General features: G+C 41.3%; 4 protein-coding genes across 5 annotated transcripts; all 4 read left to right on the forward strand.

Moving 5' to 3' along the window:
- The first annotated feature begins 4081 nt into the window (after nt 1–4081).
- On the forward strand, nt 4082–12687 carry frmd8 (FERM domain containing 8). Of its 2 annotated transcripts, XM_053645698.1 has the most exons (12): nt 4082–4159; nt 4264–4334; nt 4950–5037; nt 5843–6010; nt 6308–6409; nt 6489–6547; nt 7440–7606; nt 9491–9697; nt 9816–9939; nt 10113–10262; nt 10370–10568; nt 10890–12687. In XM_053645698.1, the coding sequence occupies exons 3-12, from the start codon at nt 4950–4952 to the stop codon at nt 10997–10999; spliced, it is 1374 nt and encodes a 457-aa protein (XP_053501673.1). In that variant the 5' UTR covers nt 4082–4159; nt 4264–4334; the 3' UTR covers nt 11000–12687. The 2 variants fall into 2 exon arrangements, with proteins under 2 accessions (XP_053501673.1, XP_053501672.1); XM_053645697.1 differs by having other exon boundaries at nt 4096–4334.
- Nucleotides 12688–12890: 203 nt separating this feature from the next.
- vps51 (VPS51 subunit of GARP complex) lies at nt 12891–17823 on the forward strand. Its single transcript, XM_053645696.1, has 11 exons — nt 12891–13186; nt 13614–13743; nt 13962–14108; nt 14227–14446; nt 14602–15445; nt 15527–15742; nt 15842–15925; nt 16405–16539; nt 16771–16892; nt 16980–17067; nt 17281–17823. Exons 1-11 carry the CDS (start codon nt 13025–13027, stop codon nt 17539–17541), a joined length of 2409 nt encoding a protein of 802 aa, XP_053501671.1. The 5' UTR covers nt 12891–13024; the 3' UTR covers nt 17542–17823.
- A 1157-nt stretch (nt 17824–18980) lies between these two features.
- LOC128620611 (ubiquinol-cytochrome-c reductase complex assembly factor 3) lies at nt 18981–20382 on the forward strand. Its single transcript, XM_053645817.1, has 2 exons — nt 18981–19346; nt 20034–20382. The coding sequence occupies exons 1-2, from the start codon at nt 19230–19232 to the stop codon at nt 20160–20162; spliced, it is 246 nt and encodes an 81-aa protein (XP_053501792.1). The 5' UTR covers nt 18981–19229; the 3' UTR covers nt 20163–20382.
- Nucleotides 20383–20852: 470 nt separating this feature from the next.
- On the forward strand, nt 20853–21918 carry dmac1 (distal membrane arm assembly component 1). The gene is made up of 2 exons (XM_053645895.1): nt 20853–21183; nt 21376–21918. Exons 1-2 carry the CDS (start codon nt 21015–21017, stop codon nt 21447–21449), a joined length of 243 nt encoding a protein of 80 aa, XP_053501870.1. The 5' UTR covers nt 20853–21014; the 3' UTR covers nt 21450–21918.
- The last annotated feature ends 172 nt before the right edge of the window (nt 21919–22090 follow it).

Below are 22090 nucleotides of genomic sequence, written 5' to 3' on the forward strand. Positions count from 1 at the left end.
TTCCTAAATTGATTAGTAAATAATTAGTATATTAATAAGTGGGGGAAATAAGTATTCAGCACATATTTCCAGTGCAGATATTCACATGAAGTGTAGATCAGACATTGCTATTAATTTAATAAAACTACACAGCTAAAGAAATCCTACTATTCCAATCCAAAAATAAAAGTGCTGCAGTGAAGTGGAATGACAGGAAAGAAGTATCGTACACACTGTGTTTGACGGCTTCAGGACGCTTCCTGTATGAAGAATCTAATCTCTCACAGAGTTCAGTGGGGTTTCATCTCATTCTTCTACGCAGTCTTTAAATCTTGAAGATTCGGTGGAGCCGCTGGTGAATGTTGATCTTCAGTACGTTCCACAGATTTTCTGTTGGGTTTAAGTCTGGAGATCGACTGCTTCATTCCTACACCGTTATTTTCTTCCCATGGAACCAGTTGAGAGTCCTCTTTACAATATGATTTGGATTGTTGTCCTGCTGGTAGCTCCACCTGTGTCTCATCCTCATCGTCCTGGTGGATGGAAACAGATTCTTCTCATGAATTTCCCAGTACATGGCTCCATTCATTGTCCTTTTGATCATTTGGATTCTGTCAGTGCTGTGAGCAGAGATACAGCCCCACACTTGGATGTTTCCACCTCCGAACGTCACTGTAGGTATTTTTAGGCTTATATGCAGAGCCATTTCTCCTCCAAACATGGCGCATTATATTGTTGCAGAACAGTTAGATTCTGTCTCGTCTGACCTCACTACGTTCTCCTAGTAATCTACAGAACTTCTCCAAATGTTCTGGAACAAACTTCAGACAGGCTTCAGCATGCCTTTTTTTCAATAATGGCGATATCCGGGGTGACGATGAATGGAGACCGTGGAACTGGAGCGCATTGCCTGTTGTTTTCTCTATGATGACTGAACCTGCTGCGTCCAGGTCTTTCTGGAGATCTTTTCGAGTGGTCCTTTGCTCTTGGGCTTCTCTTCTGACTAACTTTCTGAAGGCCTGGTCAGAAATCTTATGAGTAGCTCCTGCGTGTGGACGGTTGATGGTTGAGTGATGTTCCTTCCACTTGTGGATAATAACCTCAGTCGAGCTTATAGGAACATTTAAGAGATGAGAATGCCGTCAGTATCCAGTGCCTTTGCTACGCTACAGGCTTATAGTGACACTCTCGGGAGAGCTCTTTACCTCTAAACATCACGAGATGTTTATTGTGTAACAGCTTGGTGACAGATGATTTGTTTACCTGCAGTCAGAGATGGATTTCCCTTTTTCACAGAGCTGAAGTACAAACCAACCCACATGCACTAACACGGCTGATTCTAACCAGCACAGCTAGGAGGACCGTCAGTTCAATCAGCTGTTTCAGTGGTTTTCTTACTGAGTTCAATACTTTTTCATGACATTCCACTTTATTGTACATAACTTTGGATGGGAATATTATGATTTCTTCAGCTGTGTATTGTTTTATACATTTTTGAGTTGATACCATCTGGTTTATGTTTCATCTAAATTGTTGCATTTTAAATATGTTTAATAAAACAACAGTTGATGTGTCAAATACTTATTTCCCCCACTGTGTTAAGCAATAATACTTAATTATTATTAATTAATTATTACTTAATAATACATTATTATTGTTATTATTATTATTATTATTATTACTGTTATTAATAGCTGTTATCACACAGCTACTGAAATGAATATTTTAGATAAATAATGATGCTTTCTTCCTGTTGTTGTTATTATTATTATTATTATTATTATTATTATTATTATTATTATTTTGGTTTTATTTCCTTTTTTCTTGCCAAAGAAACTTCTTACTGTTTTCCTTTTAGACTGCTTTTCTTTTTAAAGTTGAGTTTTGTGTGATTTTATGAGCATGTTAAATGTCCTCTTTATTGGATTTTACTGGACATGTTCTGTCAGTTAAATGCAGTTTGTGTTCAAGTTTATTGGTTATATGTTAATGTTTTTATTATAAATCTGTATAAATATACTGAATATATTGCCGGATGCTGTGTTATTAAACCGCGCAGTGCCTTTAAAGGTTTGATACCTTTTACATTTTGCCAAATACTGTTTTTTTTCTTGTGTGTTTTTGAATTTATTTATCTTTGTGTTTTGTAGTGATTTGACTGTGTGGTTGGTTTGTGACCAGCTGTACTCTTTTCATTTAATGGTTATGAACAGAAATGGATTTAATAATGATGATGATGATAACTTATATTTAAGTGTGCTGTAAAATATGGTTTTCATAGAATGACCTGCTGTTTTCTAGAAACAAACAAAAACATGTTAAACATGATGAATTCTACTGTTAATAATATCTTGATATAAAAGTTTAAAACGAATTTCATAAAGTATTAAAAGTTTGCTTTTCTTTGTGATGGACTCGGAGAGCAAAGCTTGACTCTGATTGGTTCCTCTAATGACCAGTCCGTGGACTTTAATTAATGTGGAAGTGAATCACGTGACAATATGGCACCAAAGACTGTACCGTTTCCGTTTTTATTCATGTTTTAATTAATAAAGTTTGATCTTGCTTCAATAATGTGCTTCTTTTTTTAATTAAATGTGTTTGTTCTCAGATTTATCCTGATACACACTATTATGTCACAGTATTATACACAAAATATCTGCCTTTATTTCCTCATAAATGATTCAATCCCAAGTGAAAAAGATGAAAGTATTAGTGGAGATGTAAATCTACAGTACACAGTGTGTGTTACAGAGAGTGATGTCCTGGTGTGGACCTGTTTATGATCAATAATTTGGATTGTTTATATTTATATTTATATTTTTAAAAAATTATTATTATAATAATAAAGACATCTGTAAATAGTCATATTAATTAACAGTCGTGACTTTATTATTTCAGGTTAATTTAAATATATGTTTTATGGAAACCCTAAATGGCCATGCATTATTACTTTTTTTCAGTGTACTGTACATCCATCATCCCGACTCAGTGGGTTTATTGAATGGGTTTTTGGTTAAATGCCTGAAGTAAGGTCTTCGCTTAACACAAGCTCAAGATATGTTCACGTTTTATACTACGACATAAAATACATCAGTAATACATCAGTAATACGCCATTCAGGATTGTTTAAAAGCTTTTACGTCTTGAAAAAAACGGTTGCTAACAAGGGTCTAAATGAGACTACGGAGACTGTCGGGGAAATTAAACGTCATCACGCCGAACAGGAACTCTCATCTACTACAGCCTCTCTGTGTTTATACTCACGCTCTTACAAACTATTCCAACTCAAACTTTCCAACATGTAGATTGATCAATTTATAGTATTCTCCAATTGTATTTTTTTTAAATAAAGATTGAAAGAGTTGTGGGAAGCTTAACGGTGGTGACGTTAAGTCATGTGACCGTGGTGTAGTTCAATACAGCCTAACATTAGCTTTTTACTTATGGCGATTGTATTTAGGCTGCAAAATACATAAACGTTGTATTCATTTGTGAAGATTATCTTAATGAACGAAACATGTAAGAATCCGACTTTTCTAACCGCGCGTGCGCATTTAATTCTTTTGCATTATTTAATTATTCCACAAGGTGGCAACAGTAACCCAGGGCTGTTGATTCTCAACGTAGTCGAAGAAAAAAAATCGGAAGAGACGGAAACGAGTGCAGGTTAGAACGTACCTGCATTTGTATAAGGCTATGCGTACACGTAAAAAAAATTAATACACCAGATGCTTTAGTTTTTTTTTGTTGTTGTTTTTTTTACGCGTATGCTTAGCCTTTCAAAGTATACTCCTTTGGACATGTACGCGTACACAGGCGGTCAACGCATGCGCACTACAACAACTTGCATTTCAACTTGCATAATGGCGAAGATGCCAACGTGCATGTAGCACCAGTCTCATTCACAAAGCTCGAGATTTTCTTGGGATAAAATCACGTCGTGAGAAAACAGCTTTTTGTTATGTCAAGATCACGAGAAAACAACAAAGAAATTTGATAAAACAATAATAATAATAATACTTGGCCGCTTAGACTTCCGTATATTTTTGTTCGTTTCCAGATAAATAAATGACTGTTATGTCGGTAAACTACCAGCAGGCGGCGCTAAAGAAACAGGAAACGGAGTGTTGTGGCTCTGTGGGAATAAACAGTTAGCATCGTTAGCCGCGTTAGCAGAGTGAGTTGGCGCTGTTCCGCCGCAGCCACAAATACACCTGCTGTTTTCTGTGAAACTTAATCTTTCCAAAACATCGATGGTAACTATAAACTTTATATAAACAGTGTATAAAGAGTGTTGCTGACACTCGGACTGATCCAGTTCCAGCGCGGAGCCGCTAGCAGGAAGCGCCTCGGTGAGTGAACAGTGCGAGCTACCAGTCCACACAGCGGATTTCTCTTAGTTTAGATTACATTAGATTACATTAGATTGAATTAGATTAGCCGCTGTAGTGAAATATACATTTATAAAGTTGGTGTAAGGTTTACAGTTTTAGATATTTAATCTAAACAGACAGATAGATAATAAAATAGAATATAAGACCTCAGCAGATAAATAACAGACTCGGTGTATAGCGTTAGCACTGAGCTAAAACACTGTTATATTTCTAAACTAACTACTGTTAATAAGATTAACTAACCTGGTTAATGAGATCGGGCTAACTAATCTCAGTCTAGTTCAGTTAACCTGGCTGCTGTCACTGTGTGTTTAATGAGCAGAACGGGGTTTATATTAATTAATTATGAGATATAATAGAGGAGTTATTAATGTAGTTATGTTTAATTAATTATGATGCGTCATAGAGGTGTTATTAATGTTAATGAAATATGATCTCCGGATCAGATGCAGGGACGCGGGTTTAATCTGCTCAGGTTCAGTGTTGGGTTAATAACAGAGTCATTATCACTGAGTTACAAACACTGATGTTCAGGTGTGTGTGTGTGTGTGTGTGTGTGTGTGTGTCTGTCAGATGGAGGGAGATGAGTGTGATTTCTCCACAGAGCCGTCTGAACTATCTCACTCCAACAGAGGAAGTGTTTCTTCATCAGTCACTCGCGGTGAGTCTCTCTTACACACACACACACACACACACACACACACAGCACATTTGGACGTGTGCAGTACTTCTGATGGATTCACAAGGTACTTCACACACACCCCTCATGTTAAGACACGCTGATTGGTTTGATGTTTATTGTAAGAATATGTTTTAACGGGCGTGGCCATGCTTGATCACATGAACATCACGTGTCAGTAGTCTGTATCTGCACTTGGAACGCAATATGGTCCCTAAAACCTCCAGAAGTGTCTTCTCTGACACACCTTTTTACCGTCCTCTGATAATAATTACATGACACTTCCACATGCAGGAGCATGAACTAATCCCGTCTGAACAAATGGTAAATGGTCTGCATTTATATAGCGCTTTTATCCAAAGCGCTTTACACTGTGTCTCATTCACCCATTCACACACACACTCACACACCAGTGGTAGCAGAGCTGCCATGCAAGGCGCTAACTTGCCATCAGGAGCACCTTGGGGTTCAGTGTCTTGCCCAAGGGCACTTCGATATCTGAAGTCATGTGGGCCGGGATTCGAACCGCCAACCCTACGATTAGTGGACAACCCGCTCTACCACCTGTGCCCCAGCCAAACTATTTATAAATTGGGCTATAAAATGTAAATTCTCCTGGGTGTGTGTGTTGTTTCTATTCATTATTCTTAGATTTGTTTATGTTCTGTGGATGTGAACTTCCTGTTTTGTCTTTAACACTTCCTCTTCAGAGAGAATGAAACTGTGGATGATATTAGACTTTACTTAGGCTTTTACTGTGTGTGTGTGTGTGTGTGTGTGTGTGTAGCTCAGGATGTGTTGGTGTACCTGGTGAGTGACGGGGCAGTACAGGTGTGTGTAGAGAGTGTGGGGTGTGTGTGTGTACAGGAGCTCGGCCGCAGTGTGAGAGACGCCCTCAACATTCCCGATTCTGCTCAGGACGCCTTCGCCTTCTGGCTGTGCTCACCTCTACTGGGTAACACACACACACACACACACACACACACACACACACACGCGCGCGCGCGCGCTCGCTCGCTCGCGCTCGCTCGCTCGCTCGCTCGCTCGCTCGCTCCCTCCCCCCAGTTATGAGGAGAGGTGTTCAGGGCCGTTTGGAGCAATGTTGTTGTTGTGTGAGAGTAACTACACTAACACACGGATGCACAAACTGTAACTGATAGAAATTACAGCTGCTGATGGAGGAATAAATATTCAAATCATAGCCTGTAAATGTCCATAAACTGTGTGTGTTTGTGTGTGTGTGTGAGAACAGAGTTGCAGTTGAAGCCGAAACATCAGCCGTATAAACTGTGCCGTCAGTGGCAGGACCTGCTGTACCGCTTCACTGACGCTCACACAGAAGACATCACACTAGGTGTGTGTGTGTGTCTGTCTGTCTATATTTGTGTGTGTGTACGTGTACTTGTGTACTGATTGTGTGTTCTGGTCTGTAGATGAGCCATGCCTGCAGTACAGGAGGAACGTTTTTTACCCCAAGTCTAAAGAACTGCAGGTAAACACACACACTATGGGTCAAAAGTTTGTGGACACTCAACTGAAATGTTTCTAATGATCTTAAAAACCTTCTGATCTGAAGGTGTATGATTAAATATTTGAAATCGGTGTTGTAGACAAAAATATAATTGTGTCAACATATTCATTTCTTTCATTAGAAAAATAACATTTTATTTACAAGAAATTTTTTTTTTTAATGGATGACTCGGAGAGAAATATACCGAAAAGCAGCCGATAAATGTCCAGTGTAGGTGTGAACTCCTTTAATACTGTTTAAAAAGCATCTCAGGGAAATTCCTCAAGAAATCAGTTGAGAAAATGCCAAGAATACATTTCTGGAAATTCTAGGCAAAAAGCGGGTCTACTTTGAAGATGCTAAAATATTAAATTATTTTAATTTATTTTGGATTTTTTTTTATCACAACATAATTCCCATATTTCCATTTGTGTTACTCCAGAGATTTGATGACTTTTCTTATTATTCTAAAATGTGGAAGAAAAAAAATAAAGAAAGAATGAGTGTGTCTAGATTTTTGAGCGGTAGTGTGTGTACTCACTGTAGAGAGAGAGAAACACACCGTGTTTCAAATAGAGTACTGTAGTGCACTAGTGTGTTCCCTAGATGTAGTGGGGAAAGTGTGGATTTAGTCCTTGTTAGTGTTTTTATTGGACATCGTGTCTGACAGTTTTTGATTTTATCCTACATTTGTAACTGTGAATAACCGGGATTTACCAGCTAACGGAAACTCTGATTGATATATATCTCAATCAATCAGAGTTTATATCAGAGTTTCTGTTAGCCGGTAAATAACGGTTATTCATATATATAATATGTTATATAATATAATATAATATAATATAATATATACGTGTGTGTGTGTGTTTTGGAGGTGGAAGATGAGAGTGTATTGCGGCTCCTGTATGATGAGGCTAAATTAAACATTATTGAGGGCCGGTACCCATGTGACCCAGAGCACTGGAACCGATTGGCTGCTCTGTCGTGTGCTATAGAGATCGGTACAGGACTCGATGACCAGCAGCTGACCACCGCCATCAGGTACACACACACACACACTCATGCACTCACTCACTCACTCACTCACTCACACTCTCTCTCACACACACACTTTCATATGGTAACGTTAATATGCCACAATATAACACACAAGTAGGCATGAGAAAACTTGAGCTCGTCAGTTATGACAGAATTTAGGAACATAGTGTAAGCCATGACACATTAATTTACCTTCTGATAAACTAAATTTAATATTTTCAGTTAATTTTATAGACTGTATGCAAAAAACAACAACTGTTAACCTGTTCCACCTTGTAAACAAATACAATAAACCTAATGTTCAGGGTTTGAAGTCTGCTCCTCTTAAATATATTTAAAGCTACACTATTAGACATTTTCCACTGTCATGGTTCTGGGCTGGAGTCAGTTCTCGAACCGCTCTGTGTATATTGTGTATATATCTGAATAATCTCATATAAGATGTGATTGGGTGAGTTCATGTATCCGTCAGATGCAAAGTGCTTTAGTTTAATGGTGTTTATTACTGATGCTCCGATCAGGATTTTTACGACCGATACCGATCCAGATACCAATCTTTTTCTTGTTTAAGCTTTAATCAGGAGGTCTTAAATGTAAGCTCTCTGCTCATGGTCACTTTTTTTAAATTAAAATAATAGCAATGAGAAATACTGTTGGTTAATTGATAAATAAACAAGCACAAATGTTTATTTTTAAATAAATAGAGTTCTAATTAAAAGTAGACTAACACAAAAATGATCCATATTAGGAAAAGACTAATAGCTTTCTAAGGAAATAGCTTACTAACCTTAATGTCAAATTGATATTAAGTGCAACCCATAGTAATTAAACATTATTTCATTTCTCATATTATTTATATTTTATGAAGTTATTATAATATCTATTTTTATATTAAATTATTTATTTATAATTAAGCACATTTTCTGTCTTTACAATTTAGTAGGTTTTTTTTTTGGTTTGTTTATCAGTTGTTAATTTTATATGGGTTCCCCCAGTACAGTTTTGCCATGTCTGCTGATAATATTGTGTTTTTTGGGGGGATTAAATCAAAACATGAAAACTGGAGTTGACATTTCTAGTGATATCTGAGTTTAAATGAAGTGAAAGCGCTGTCTGTTAGAGTTGGTGAATGGAGAGCTGCAGCGTACTGTATGTTTACAGACTGAACAGATGCTGCTCTTGATTATGATTGGTGAGAATTTAATAAAGAAGTTTGAATTAAACCCACCTTGTAGCGTTAGCATTATTATTAATTTACTCCACCCGATGCCGCTGTGTCTGCACGAGCAGATCACAGGTTCAGGTCATTTTGCGTGATCAGTAAGAGATGGCGGTTTGTGAGCTTGGCAAGTTGAAGCAGATGATGTACAGTGTTACTCTCGTCAACATAATGGCTTCCCTGCAGTATTTACACACTTGTTCAGTTGACTGAGGAGATGAAAAGCAGTGTGAAATTAATTGTTGCGCAGTGTAGATGCATTTTGGACTTCCTGTAGTTTTTATTCCGATTGTATTATACAAGTCTGAACAGGTCACTCGCACCGGTGCGAATAAATATTTATTCACAGTCGCACAAAGTACTTTTCGGTCGCAAATGCGAGTGAAATGGTCGCACTGTAGAGCCCTGCATATACACACACTCTCTCTCACACACACACTCAACTATCAGGTACACACACTCATAATCTTCAGATTATTAGCATTAATGCTGATATGTAAATGTAGGGCTAGACAGTGTAATATTAATATAAAACTTTTAAATTAAATATTAATATATGTAAATATAACGTGTAATAAAATACTGAATTCTGTCAGATTTTTCTTCAGTGCTGTGTGTTACAAACTGTGTTTGAAAACTTCATGTCCCCCTTCCTGTGTGTGCATCAGAGAAAAGAAGTTGTCATCGCTGCTGCCGGCCCATGTAGTCGGGGGGTTGGGGGCAGGGCTTCTCTCCACCCTGAGGCTGAGGGCGGGGCGTCGTGCTGAACTGGAGCAGAGTTTACTGAAGGAGTACCACACACTAAAGATGCACACTGAAGCCCGCCCACTCATCCTCCAGTACCTCAGCATCTGCCACACTCTGCCTTATTACGGGTCAGTACACACACACATTCACACACACACACACACACACACCATCTGTGTGTCTTACATACTCTCACTCTCTCTCTCTCTCTCTCTCTCTCTCTCTCTCTCTCTCTCTCTCTCTCAGGTGTGCATTCTTCATGGGTGAGATAGATAAGCCGGCCCAGGGCCTGCTGCAGCGTGGAGGGCGTAAGGCGGTGAGTGTTGGGATCAGTCTGGAGGGAGTGTACGTTATCGACACTAAGGAGAAGGTGAGGAACCGTTCTGATCCCAGGGTTCTCTGAATCACTGTGTTCTTGCAGGGTGTGATGCTGTGGCACACTTTCACACTGTACCACATTTATCATTTCATTGTATTATTACACCTCTGTGTCTGTGTGTGTGTGTGTGTGTGTGTGTGTGTGTGTGTGTGTGTGTGTTTCAGCATGTGCTCCTGGGTCTGCGGTTCTCAGAGCTGTCGTGGGATCATACGTACCCTGACGCTGAGGGAGACTCTCACATCCTGTGGCTGGAGTTCGATGGAGAGGAAGATGGAACACCGGTCAATAAATTACTGAAGATTTACTCTAAACAGGTACACACGCATTCACTCACACTCACACACACACACACACACACACACACACATATTCTGATGTGTGTTTTACGGACGGAGCTTGTGCGTGTGTGTGTGTGTTCCAGGCGGAGCTGATGAGCGGTCTGATTGAGTTCTGTGTAGAATTGCGCTCTGTCGGTGAAGTGGCTGCATCCCAAATGGCTTCAGCTCAGGAGGAGAGTGTACAGGGAGCAAGGGGGCGACGGGCGGGGAAAGTGCGAAGGCAGAACAGTGTAGTGTGCAGCAGAGTGCACACGCTGAACACCATCAGCTATGTTGACGACGGTGAGTGGAGCGACATTAATCAGTTAAACACTGTCACAGAGCATGTAGAGGGGCGGAGTGAGTGCTGAGTGGTAGCCCTGAGTCATGTCCATACAGGGTGGCAGCTCCATATCCTCTCCTTATAATGGGAGCCCAGTGGCATCTCTATACAGAGTGGCAGCCCATAGTTACATCCTTAAGGTGTGGCAGCCCCGAGTCCCATCCGTATCCCCAGTTCATTGCTTGACTTCATTATTAGCTCATGCTGCCACTTAATGTAGCGATCTTGTTTACATTATGCACAGTGCATGATCAATAAGATCTCACCTGTTTACCTTTCAGGTAAAGAGATAAAGCGTCTGAAACCGAAGAGAGCAGCATCCTTCTTCACCAAGCAAACTCCTCCCTCTTACGCTGCTGTTCAGGTGACGGACAACCTGGAGCAGAGCTGAAACTCTGCGCTCTATACAGCAGAGACTAAACACACACACACACACACACACCATGATGATGAACTGAAGGGACAGACAGACTGGACCGAGATCGTGCTACATGTGTGAGTAACCGGTTACAGCACGGGGTGGATTCTGAGACGTTTCTCCACTATGCAAACACCACTAAACCAAACGGAGAGGAAAACTCCCGAAACTGTCTCTCTTACCAAAGTACCAGAGTGTCTGACCTCAGTGTCTTCTCTCATCAGTGCTTTAACCGCTCATCACACATAAACACACATTTATTATCCGCTCATCATACAACACCGCTGCTTCACTGAGGTAATTTTTTTATCTGATAATCTCACTCTGGCCCGATCGAGGCTGTGTCCCAAACTGCATGTTTAATGCAGTCTCCTAGGAAATGGGCTGTGTCTCAAATCCCCATACTTATTATTAAATAGTGACAGGTTTGTATAAACACAATCCAGAATAAAGAATATTACACTTTTGTCTAATATAGTCACAAGTGCACAAATATGTATTTGTTTAATATAATACTTCTATAAGAAATGTGCAGTGTCCCAAACTGCATTAAGTGCACTAAATGTGCAGCACCTGAAATTTGGGATGGGGTGTCATTATTATTATTATTATTATTATTATTATTATTATTATTATTATTGTTTTATAGGTTATAATTTTGCAAGTCTTTAATATTATGTTATGTTCAAGAAAGCACACTGCTGCACTTTGTAGTGATTGTATTAAATAGTGTGTAATGTAGGTGGCTGTTCTGACAGTCTAGTGCAGCAGTGTGTAATTTGGAATGTAACCGTAGACCTGTACCTTTCAGTTCATTCCAAAAAAAAAAAGTCGTCTGTAAAAGAAGTAACTTCCTGCACACATGATGAGTCTGATGTGCTGGAGTAATTATTACAGAATGTACACTTTACATAAGAAATGTTTACAGCTGGCCTTGTTAAACCTCTTTAAGCCTCATTAGGCCTCATTAAGGCTAATTCTCGTTATCGGTTTCATCATCGAAGTGACCTGAGTGTGGAACTGTGAGCTTAAAGGGTCGTGTGCTTTCTGATTCAGACAGTGTGAAGGTTCTGAACCGTCACACTGGTGTTTATTTAATTTAACACTGGCACTGTGGACTGTGAAAACATTCAGAACACTCGACATGATACTTGGAGAGTTTTACACAGGATGTGCCACTGATGAAAGCCTGACTATGCTAATTCTGTTAGCAGGACTTTTATATGAAATTGTAAATATCTTTACCATGTACTAATTTAAAGACTGAGGCTGTCGTGACCAATATAACCTGCTTTTGTATCGATGCTTTGTGTGTATGTGCAAAATTAAGCTTTATATCTCTGAATGTTCCAGTTACAGAAATGAAACTGTATGGAATATTCATCACTCAAACTCACTTTTATCTTTAGTGCATTTTTGTGAGGCTATTGTTCATGTTGTTTTGGGTTTGTGTTCTTCAACTTCTGTAAGCTTAAAAAAATGCACTACTAATGCTAGTGATTGTAATCTAAACTAACCATATGCCGCATTATAACTATTACACTTTATACTAATTTCATGATTTGTATCAGTGGAATTTTATATGAATATTGAAATAAACTTGCTTATATTACAGGGGTTTTTTTTTAGCTTGTCAATAAGAAATAAAAAGTCAATCACGAGTTAAGCAAATCATTGAATTTATGTAATTGATTTAGTCACTTAGAAATAATTATATTGATGACATTTAATATAATAAGCCACACATCATATAAACATTTGAATATATCTCTATAATATATGAATATTTAAATAATGTTTAATATTTAAGGAAATGCTGTTTTAATTTGTAGTCGCACTTTTGTTTTGAAGTGTGAGCGATCCGGGCGCCATCTTGTTTTACCTCAGTAACAACAAACCTGAGGCAGAAACCTCTCGATGAGCTGTTGTGCTGAAATCTGATCAAAACGTCAGATTTTCCAGGTGTTATTAGTAAAATTAAGTGTTATTCTGGTAAAAATGGCGGTTGAAGAAGGCAGTGCGGCTCATAAGCGGCGGGTTCACGGGCTCCTGCAGCTTTATTATGGCCTGAGTGAGGAGGGGAAAGCGGAGCAGACCGAGTCCGCGGATCCGTGTGACATCAACGGGCCCCATTTCGACCCGGAGCTCTACCTCAACAAGGTGAACACACCGCTGCTGAGGACTAGAGGATTGAGTTAATCATTTAAACTGAGTGTCGTTATTATTTATTCACCTCACACCAGAAGAACACTGGCGTTAATGTTAGCCATAGAGCTGACTGCTGAGGCGCGAGCCGTGCGGCTAAGAGTGACGTTAACTTTAAAATTAGCTTCACTTTATAAAGGAATCTATACTGTATACTATACTATAATGCTCATTTTATGCAAAGTGCAATATAAATATAAAGCTACTTGCTGTTGCTATGGTAACTGAGATGGCTGTTATCATATGACTTTCTTTACGTCACTGTACTCCAACACCAATCTGATGATTTGGGATCTGATAGGAGTCCTGTTCTCCAGGACTATAACCCGTCCACAACTAAGTGTGTGTGTGTGTGTGTGTGTGTGTGTGTGTGTGTGTGTAGATGAGAAAGGAGTGTTCTCTGGCGGAGCTGATGGATCAAGAGAGCTGTATGGTGAAACAGATCCGCTCTCTGGACAGTGACATGCAGACGTTGGTCTATGAAAACTACAACAAGTTTATTTCTGCTACCGGTCAGTAAAACACACACACGTTAATAGCAAAGTGATTATGAAATGATGTTATTGTGTCAGGTTTGTTGACTATTATTATGGGATATAATAAACATTACAGAAATGTGTATTCACATGTAGGTCCACCCCTAAATCCTTGCCTATATTTTGCATGATATACAGGTGTTAGTTAGCCACCATGCTAACTGCTAATTGTGTGCGTGTGTGTGTGTCCTTAGACACGATCAGGAAAATGAAGAACGACTTTAAGAAGATGGAGGATGAGATGGACTGTCTCTCGGCCAACATGGCCGCCATCACCGAGTTCAGCGCCAAGATCAGCAGCACACTGCAGGGTCAACACACACAGATCACTAAACTGTCAGGCATGGACACACATACACACACACACACACACACACACACACACCCCCTGAAGCACTGAAAACACCATGGGTCATAACACGTGTGTGTGTGTGTGTGTGTGTGTGTGTATGTGTTCAGGTGTGCACTCTCTGGTGCGTAAGCTGCAGTTCCTGTTCGAATTCCCGGCCTGGTTGAGGAGGTGTGTTGAGTGTGGTGAGTTTGGGCGAGCCGTCAGTGCTCAGAAGAGAGCTCGCTGCGTCCTCAACCACTATAACAACATCACCTCGTTCAGGGGCATCCAGGACGAGTGCAACACCATCATGCTGGAATTAACACTGCACCTGAGGGACAGGTTCAGGTACACTCTCACTAGCACATTAGCATTAAACATCACATTAACATCACATTCTAGTTAACGCATCTCAGCTACAGGCAGAACTACTACCGCGGTCATATTAACACTAACTAGTGTTAATCCTGTGTTTAATCCCGTGTTGACGGTGTGTGTTTCAGTGACAGCAGTGCGAGTGCTAAGGAGCTGTCCGAGTGTGTGGAGTTGCTGCTGCAGCTGGACGAACCGGCCGAGGAGCTCTGTGACAAATTTCTAAGCCACGCCCACTCTAAGAAGGAGGCGGATCTGCAGGCCTTAGAGGCGGAGCTTAGCGATTCCAGACCGAGCGTGACCCTAGTGTCTCCGGTGTCCGAGTCGAACCCTTTCCTGTCTCCGGCCGGCAGGATGGACATCCTGGAGTTCATTGATCGAGGCTGTAACGAGTTTGTCAGTGATCTGTGTTTAGTTATCGCTTCCTATCAGGAGTTATTTATTACCCGTCCACAGGGGGGCAACCACGCCCCCAAGCACCTCCCTCAGATGGCCAATCAGAAGCTGCAGCAGTTTGTGGACACTTTAGCAGGCAGGTATTTCAGGATAGTGGAGCGCAGGATACAGGAGGAGAAAGGCGTAGGAGACAATTCCCTCCTGGTGAGAGCGCTGGATCGTTTCCATCGCCGCCTCCAGGCCGTGTCCAAACTGCTTCCGGGGTCAGAGGTCGCAAGCCGTGGGACCGACATCGTTATTAATGCGGCACGAGAGCGAATCAAACAGTACCTGTGCGCGTTACAGAACTTCTACCTGGATAGCCTGACCGACGTTAGACAGGCCCTTGCTGCGCCACGCGTCACAGTGGGTGGAGCTAGTGGAGCAGGCAGTTCTGCTGCCAAAGAGGCCCCGCCCACCCTGCCAGAGCTCCTGACGTCACTGTCGAACTCCATTCTCAATCAGATCAAATCAGTGTTAGTGTCTGTGCACCTGTTCACTGCTAAAGACATCACCTTCTCCAACAAACCCTACTTCAAGGTCCGTGTTTACAGAGTACACATTAGCTCCGCCCACAAACCCTTCCCTCAGCTCAAATCTTGTGTGTGTGTGTATGTGCAGGGGGAGTTCTGCAGTCAGGGTGTGAGAGAGGGGCTCATTGTGAGCTTCATTAAGTTTATCTGTCAGACATCACGTCAGTTCTGTGAGAGCGCAGGTGACCGGAGCAGCTCGACTCCTCCCACTTTACTGCTGCTGCTGTCACGCCTCTGCCTCGACTACGACACCTCCACCATCTCCTACATCCTCACATTGACCGACGAGCAGTTCCTCACACAGGTACACACACACACACACACACACACACAGAGACACAGACACACACAGCTTGTTGTCTCATGCTCTCTTTCTCTGTCTCTTTCTCTGTGTTAAACACAGCTTCATTCTCCGGTAACTACAGTGACGACTCTGTGTGCTGAGGCCCGAGAGGCAGCACAGAAACTCCTCAACCACTATGTCAAGGTAACGCTAATCCGCTAATACTGCATTAGACTTGACTCTGAAGTGAGAAGTCGGAGCTCGGAATGATAGTGTGTGTTTGAGCTTCAGTGGGGAAGACACTCGGACGCCTCCGTGTTGGTATTTTGTGATGAACAGACTCAGTGTATGAGAGATGTGTGTTTTCCTCCCTGAGACAGTGAAGTGTAGAGTTTAAAGTGAATATATCTGTATGTAAAGCTCATATACCCACACGCATATACACACTATAACTGGTTTAAGGGTAAGAAATGCTGCTGGGTTTACTGTTGATTCTCTGAGCGGTCATGCTGATTCGATATTCTGAGGGGGCGCATGTAGAGGAGACCATCCTCAGTTCTGGAGCAGGAATTCTGAGTCGTTTTCTTTATCGGAGGAGTTACAAGTTACGAGCTCAAGTAGAATCCTGCATAATGCAGTGGTATGGGCTCTGACATGTGGGACACTGTGTGTGTGTGTTTCAGGTTCAGGGTCTAATCATCTCTCAGATGTTGAGGAAGAGTGTGGAGACACGGGACTGGGTGAACACCATCGAGCCGCGGAATGTCCGTGCAGTCATGAAGAGAGTGGTGGAGGACACGACGGCTATCGACGTCCAGGTATCAGAGTTTACTAACGAGTCCGTCGTGTTGGTGTGTGTAGAGGTAAAGGGGGGAGAGGGAGGGGTTGGATGTGAGGAGTCAAGGGCAGGGCAGGGGGTAATTTAACCAATCACAGAACATGCTGCGGTACGTACAGCTGAGAAAATACACCGCTTTATTTACCTGCTCAGGTTGGTTACAGGAATTAATACAGTTCATTTACATTTGGGTGTGGTTTTCTTTGTGTAGGTGGGCTTGCTGTATGAGGAGGGGGTGAGGAAAGCCCACAGCAGTGACTCCAGTAAACGCACATTCTCTGTCTACAGCAGCTCCAGACAACAGCTACGTTACGCCCCCAGTTACACACCCAGGTACACACACACACTGATTTGTCTACAATAAGTGTTGCACACACTGGCACTGAAACTGTGTGTGTGTATGTGTCTGTGTGTGTTTAGTGCTCCGATGGACACTAACCTGCTCAGTAACATCCACAAGCTTTTCTCTGAGAGAATCGACATCTTCAGCCCTGTCGAGTTCAACAAGGTCAGACAGTTTTGATGTACCAAAATAATAATAATAATAATAATAATAATAATAATAATAATAATACATTTAAAATAAAGAGTGAGCATGTGGTATTTTATGTATTACACAGTGAAATTGTGTATTTGTTTATTCTATTAATAACAGAATGTCAGACGGTACAGGCGGTGGTGATGAAGTGTGTGTGTGAATGTCTGTGTGTGTTTGTGTCAGGTGTCTGTGTTGACAGGGATAGTGAAGATCAGTCTGAAGTCTCTGGTGGAGTGTGTGCGTGTGCGCTCGTTTGGTCGGTTCGGGTTGCAGCAGGTGCAGGTGGACTGTCACTACCTGCAGCTCTACCTGTGGCGCTTCGTCTCAGATGAGAACCTCGTCCACTTCCTGCTGGATGAGATCGTGAGCAGCACAGCGCACCGCTGCATAGAGCCGGTCCCCATGGAGCAAAGTGTCATCGAGCTCATCTGTGAGAGGGGGTAGAGCTGAGGGGCAGAGTGCTGGGGGGGGTGGGGGATGTGTGTAAGTGATTGTAGCTCGTCTCGGCTGTTTGTGAACAGTAATATGTAACATAATGTAATATTGAATTGAAGCTGTGTGTGTGTGCGTTTGTGAGTGTGATATTCTGGGACTGGGGTTAAAACACTTCTTTCTCTTATTTGTTTTCTCCAAATCAGTGAATGAACATTAGTGAGCATTAAAGTATTTACCTGATTAAATAAATAATAATGAAATGAATTATAAATAAAGTCCCTCTCATTAGAAGATGTGTTTGAGTGTTTCTTTGCTCTTCATAAAGAGGTTTCAGAGTTACAGTCGTGAAACTGTTTAAAATGTTAAATCTGCGCTGCGGTAATGAAACCCATCACAGCACTGTTACTGCGTTTATAAAAACCTCCATCACACATTTCTGTGTGTGTGTACTGAAACAGGTTTAATTATTTATAAGGATTGATATCAGAACTGAGATGATAAAGTGCTGTAATTTAAGGTGTTTTCTAAATAGAAACCCGTATATTGCATAAGTATTTATTTAATTTAAATACAACATATATATAAATAGTCGTCGTCTCTTCCGTTTTTTTCTTCGACTACGTTGAGAATCAACGGCTCTGGATCACTGCTGCCACCTTGTGGATGACCTAACTAGTGCAAAATAATTAAATGTGCACGTGCGACCATTAATCCCATACAGAAAGTATGCTTCACTTTTTATGTGTACGCTAGGAACAGCGTACAGTGCGCGTCACGCAAATTTCGCCATCGGCAGAGTATGCGTGCCACCCGATTTTTCTAAATGCGAACATGCGCATTTAATTCTTTTGCACTATTTAGTTCTACCACAAGGTGGCAACAGTGACCCAGGGCCGTTGATTCTCAAGGTTCAAGATTCTCTTGTAGGCCAGGAGGGGTAGTGCAAGTTGTCCTAATGCGCATCCATACGTGTCAAATGGAGTATGCTTTGAAAGTCTATGCGTACGACTGTGCGCATACGCTAATGTACGCGTAAAGCCTCTGGAATACTTCGTTTTTTACTCGTACGCATAGCCATTCAAAGTATACTCCATTTGACGTACGCATACACAGGTGGTCGACGCATGCACATTACGACAACTTGCACTACCCCTCCTGGCCTACAAGAGTCAGTACAGATCAGTAAAGCAGGTCTTCTGACGTGAAGGACGACAACGAAGAAGAATGCTTGGGCAATCGCTATATAATCCCACGATTAGCACCCATATAGAAATCCTTATACTCTTTAAGGCTAAAATTATACAAATACTTTCTAACCTGTCTTCGTTTCCTTTTTTTAATTTTTCTTCGATTACGTTGAGAATCAACGGCCCTGGCTCACTGCTGCCACCTTGTGGAAGAACTAAACAGTGCAAAAGAATGTAATGCGCATGTGCGATCTGCGCGTACAAAGTAAAAAAATAATAATCTGGCGGTGCGCGTACAGTACAGTACTCTCTTTATAACGAAATTTGCGTCACGCGTACTGTAAACTGTTCCTAATGTACGCGTAGAAAGTGATGCATACTTTCTACTTTATATGCGGTGAATCACTTCCGACTCCGCTGTGACATAGTTCCGTTCCTTGTTGCGTTGTGTTTTGCATTGAGTGGCTAAGCTAAAGAGCTGAAGGAGATATTAGCTGTTATGCTAACAGTATGAGCGCGTCGCGGAAACTGCTCAGCTACACGGCTGCCGTGGCAGCGCTGATCGCCGGATACGCGTCCTGGAGGAGCCTTGATCCCGGAGACCAGCGGAACCGAGAACTACTGAAGGTACAGTGTACTGACCTGAACGAACACACACACACACACACACACACACACACACACACCTGGTCCTACGCTGCAGCTGACTGTGTGTGTGTGTTAGAGCAGGAATAAACACTGACACGTGCAGGGTCCAGGATGAGAAGCACTGTTCACACAGACCTGTAGAACCCACACTAGAACACAGGTTATACCGCAGTGTGTGAAAGTCTCTGGTGTGACATTCCTACTTTATCATGCAGCTCTTCAGCTTAAACCCAAGTGTGTGATAATGGCCCAGAGACATGTCCTCACAGGAACCCATAAAATGTCATCACCGTAATGGGTACACAGAACTGTGGAAAAGTCTTGGCACCCCATTTATTCATATACTTTTAAATCTGAGATGTTTGTTATTTATTCTGCATCAGTGTGTCCGGGGGGAAAAAAATAAAATGTAGATTTATTTTTTAAAAACTGACATGCTGGAGAAATGTTTTATGTTTAATTGTGTTTAAGTAAGAAGATCAGTAATGGAGCGGTGTAGTAGATTTTGGAGACGTGAGGAAAACGGCTTTTCTGTTCTGTGATATTCATTCTGATGCATGCAGGATGTAGATATCAGCACTGAGCCCTACAGAGTGCACTTCAGTGAAGTTGTATTTGGGTCGCATCCTCATTCGTGTGATTCTGTCTCTGTTTGTCATCCATCAGAACCTGCCAGAGTCAAACCCATTGCGGATGGAGGAGAACAGGAGGAGGAACGCTCAGATCATGGAGATGCTCAAAGATGCTGCACAGACCAACGAGAACATAGCTCGCACCTATGGCAGCCAGAAATAACCACACCCAGTCACCCTCTTAACCATACCCTCCATGTAGCTCCACCCACTGACCCCATCCTCTCTGAAACTCCACCCACTGTCCCTCCCACCCTTTAACTCCACCAACTATAGCTGTAGAGGAGCTCCACGGTGCTGATGTTGAACCTGTGATGAGCTCCACACTGGCACTTGTGGTGTGGAATGAGGAGAAACACCTCCTCCTGAGAAATGACTGGAAATAGTAAATAAATAAATTATATATATATATATATATATATATATAAAAACTAAATACTAGGGTGATCTTCACTATCCCTGTCAACACAGACAGTTTAGTGTGTGTGTCTGTGTGTGTGTATATGTATGTATATATATGTGTGTGTGTATATGTATATATATATATATATACAGTGGGGGCAATAAGTATAGAACAGAACGCACAGAATAGAACACATCAACCTTTTTCAGTAAATATATTTCCAATGAGGTTATTCACATGAAATTTGAAATATATACTATTACACCCACTAAACTGGGTGTAATTTAAATGTTGGAACTCAAGAAAACTCAATTTAATAAGAAAATGTGTTGTAATAATTTATAAATGTCAGTCAGTCGGTTTATTTGTAATGTTTTTGCCTTTATTAATAAAATAAAATAAATTCCACAAATAAACTTATCATTTCTGCTGGTTTTTCCTGAATGTTCTGCGCAGAGAGTGCGCACAGCTGACGCGCTCCTGCCATGTGAGTGACGTATTTCCGGTGGGAAAAGTGAAGCGTGTTATATGGACACTGCGCGCGCTCACGCTGTATTCTGCATGCTCCTGTTCAGTCTGTAATTTTTTTCCCCCTACTTGTCGGTTTGTCAGATGTCCTCGCGCGCACCGGAAGTGTCCCGGAGCTGTTGGAGTTGTCGGCTGCTCTCGGGGGGTGCGCTGCTCTTTTCCGCGGGGTTTGTGTACCGGAGCGCGCACACGTCCTTGCATCGAGGAGCACGCGCGTCTGTGGGCACCGCACTGCAACTCGCCTTCGCTGCAGGTAAACACTCTCTATTAGTCTTAATGTAGTCTTAATGCAGTCCACGTGACATCATCAGTGTGCGCCTCCTCCCTTATAATAAATATGAACATTTTGATCCTCTGTTGATATTTTAATCCCAAACAGCATGTTTTGCTAAAATAACTCTCTCTCTCACTCTCTCTCTCTGTGTGTGTGTGTGTGTGTGTACAGGTTTGGCAGTGTGGGGGATTGTGGTCATCATCGATCCAGTGAATAAAAACCCGCAGAAATCAACAGGAACATGACGAAGAGCGGAATTATGGGACATGTGCAGTATCGATGAACTGTGTGATGAAACGTGATAATGCAATAAATATGATAAATAATAAATGTGTTCTGTGTTTAAACTGCAGTGTTTATTAGTTAGTAGCAGTTTTAATAAACACTGCGTGAGGATCAGTGATGATCCTTTACACTCAACTGTATGAGGATGTCATCACGAGAGTGACACACACACACACACATACATGCACATACCGAAAACTGTGTATAAAACTGTAATGACCTCCATGTGGATGTGTTTTTTGTTTTGTTTTGAATTGGAATGTATTTACAGTTTGGAGTGAAGCTGCTCCCTGATGATGAATGTGTATTTATTAAAAATTACTGAGACAATTCCCAATATGATAAATATTTTTTAAGTTTTCATACGGAGATGAAATGTGAAGCAATTTAACAGTATATTCTGACATTAAAATGCATAAAGAAACAAAATTTTTGGCTCAGTCTGGAAGTAAAAAATACATAATCTTGTGCAAAAGCTATCATTAAAGTATTTATCTCAAATCCTTTCAAAAATGTCACCAAATCCTTTATACGCTAAACATCTGTACACTAGCTCTATATATGCTAAACATCTGTACACTAGCTCTATATATGCTAAACA

This window comes from Ictalurus furcatus, chromosome 16, assembly GCF_023375685.1.
Source record: "Ictalurus furcatus strain D&B chromosome 16, Billie_1.0, whole genome shotgun sequence".
NCBI classification, from domain to species: Eukaryota; Metazoa; Chordata; class Actinopteri; order Siluriformes; family Ictaluridae; genus Ictalurus; species Ictalurus furcatus.

What these genes read in the sequence shown, in the direction of transcription:
- frmd8 (XM_053645698.1), top strand. Translation starts at nt 4,950, where the DNA reads ATGGAGGGAGATGAGTGTGATTTCTCCACAGAGCCGTCTGAACTATCT. An exon ending in GCTGTGCTCACCTCTACTGG is followed by an intron (nt 6,011 to 6,307) that starts GTAACACACACA and finishes GTGTGAGAACAG; the next exon opens with AGTTGCAGTTGAAGCCGAAA. An exon ending in CATCAGCTATGTTGACGACG is followed by an intron (nt 10,569 to 10,889) that starts GTGAGTGGAGCG and finishes TTTACCTTTCAG; the next exon opens with GTAAAGAGATAAAGCGTCTG.
- vps51 (XM_053645696.1), top strand. Translation starts at nt 13,025, where the DNA reads ATGGCGGTTGAAGAAGGCAGTGCGGCTCATAAGCGGCGGGTTCACGGG. An exon ending in CGGAGCTCTACCTCAACAAG is followed by an intron (nt 13,187 to 13,613) that starts GTGAACACACCG and finishes GTGTGTGTGTAG; the next exon opens with ATGAGAAAGGAGTGTTCTCT. An exon ending in GCCCTGTCGAGTTCAACAAG is followed by an intron (nt 17,068 to 17,280) that starts GTCAGACAGTTT and finishes TGTTTGTGTCAG; the next exon opens with GTGTCTGTGTTGACAGGGAT.
- LOC128620611 (XM_053645817.1), top strand. Translation starts at nt 19,230, where the DNA reads ATGAGCGCGTCGCGGAAACTGCTCAGCTACACGGCTGCCGTGGCAGCG. An exon ending in GGAACCGAGAACTACTGAAG is followed by an intron (nt 19,347 to 20,033) that starts GTACAGTGTACT and finishes GTCATCCATCAG; the next exon opens with AACCTGCCAGAGTCAAACCC.
- dmac1 (XM_053645895.1), top strand. Translation starts at nt 21,015, where the DNA reads ATGTCCTCGCGCGCACCGGAAGTGTCCCGGAGCTGTTGGAGTTGTCGG. An exon ending in GCAACTCGCCTTCGCTGCAG is followed by an intron (nt 21,184 to 21,375) that starts GTAAACACTCTC and finishes GTGTGTGTACAG; the next exon opens with GTTTGGCAGTGTGGGGGATT.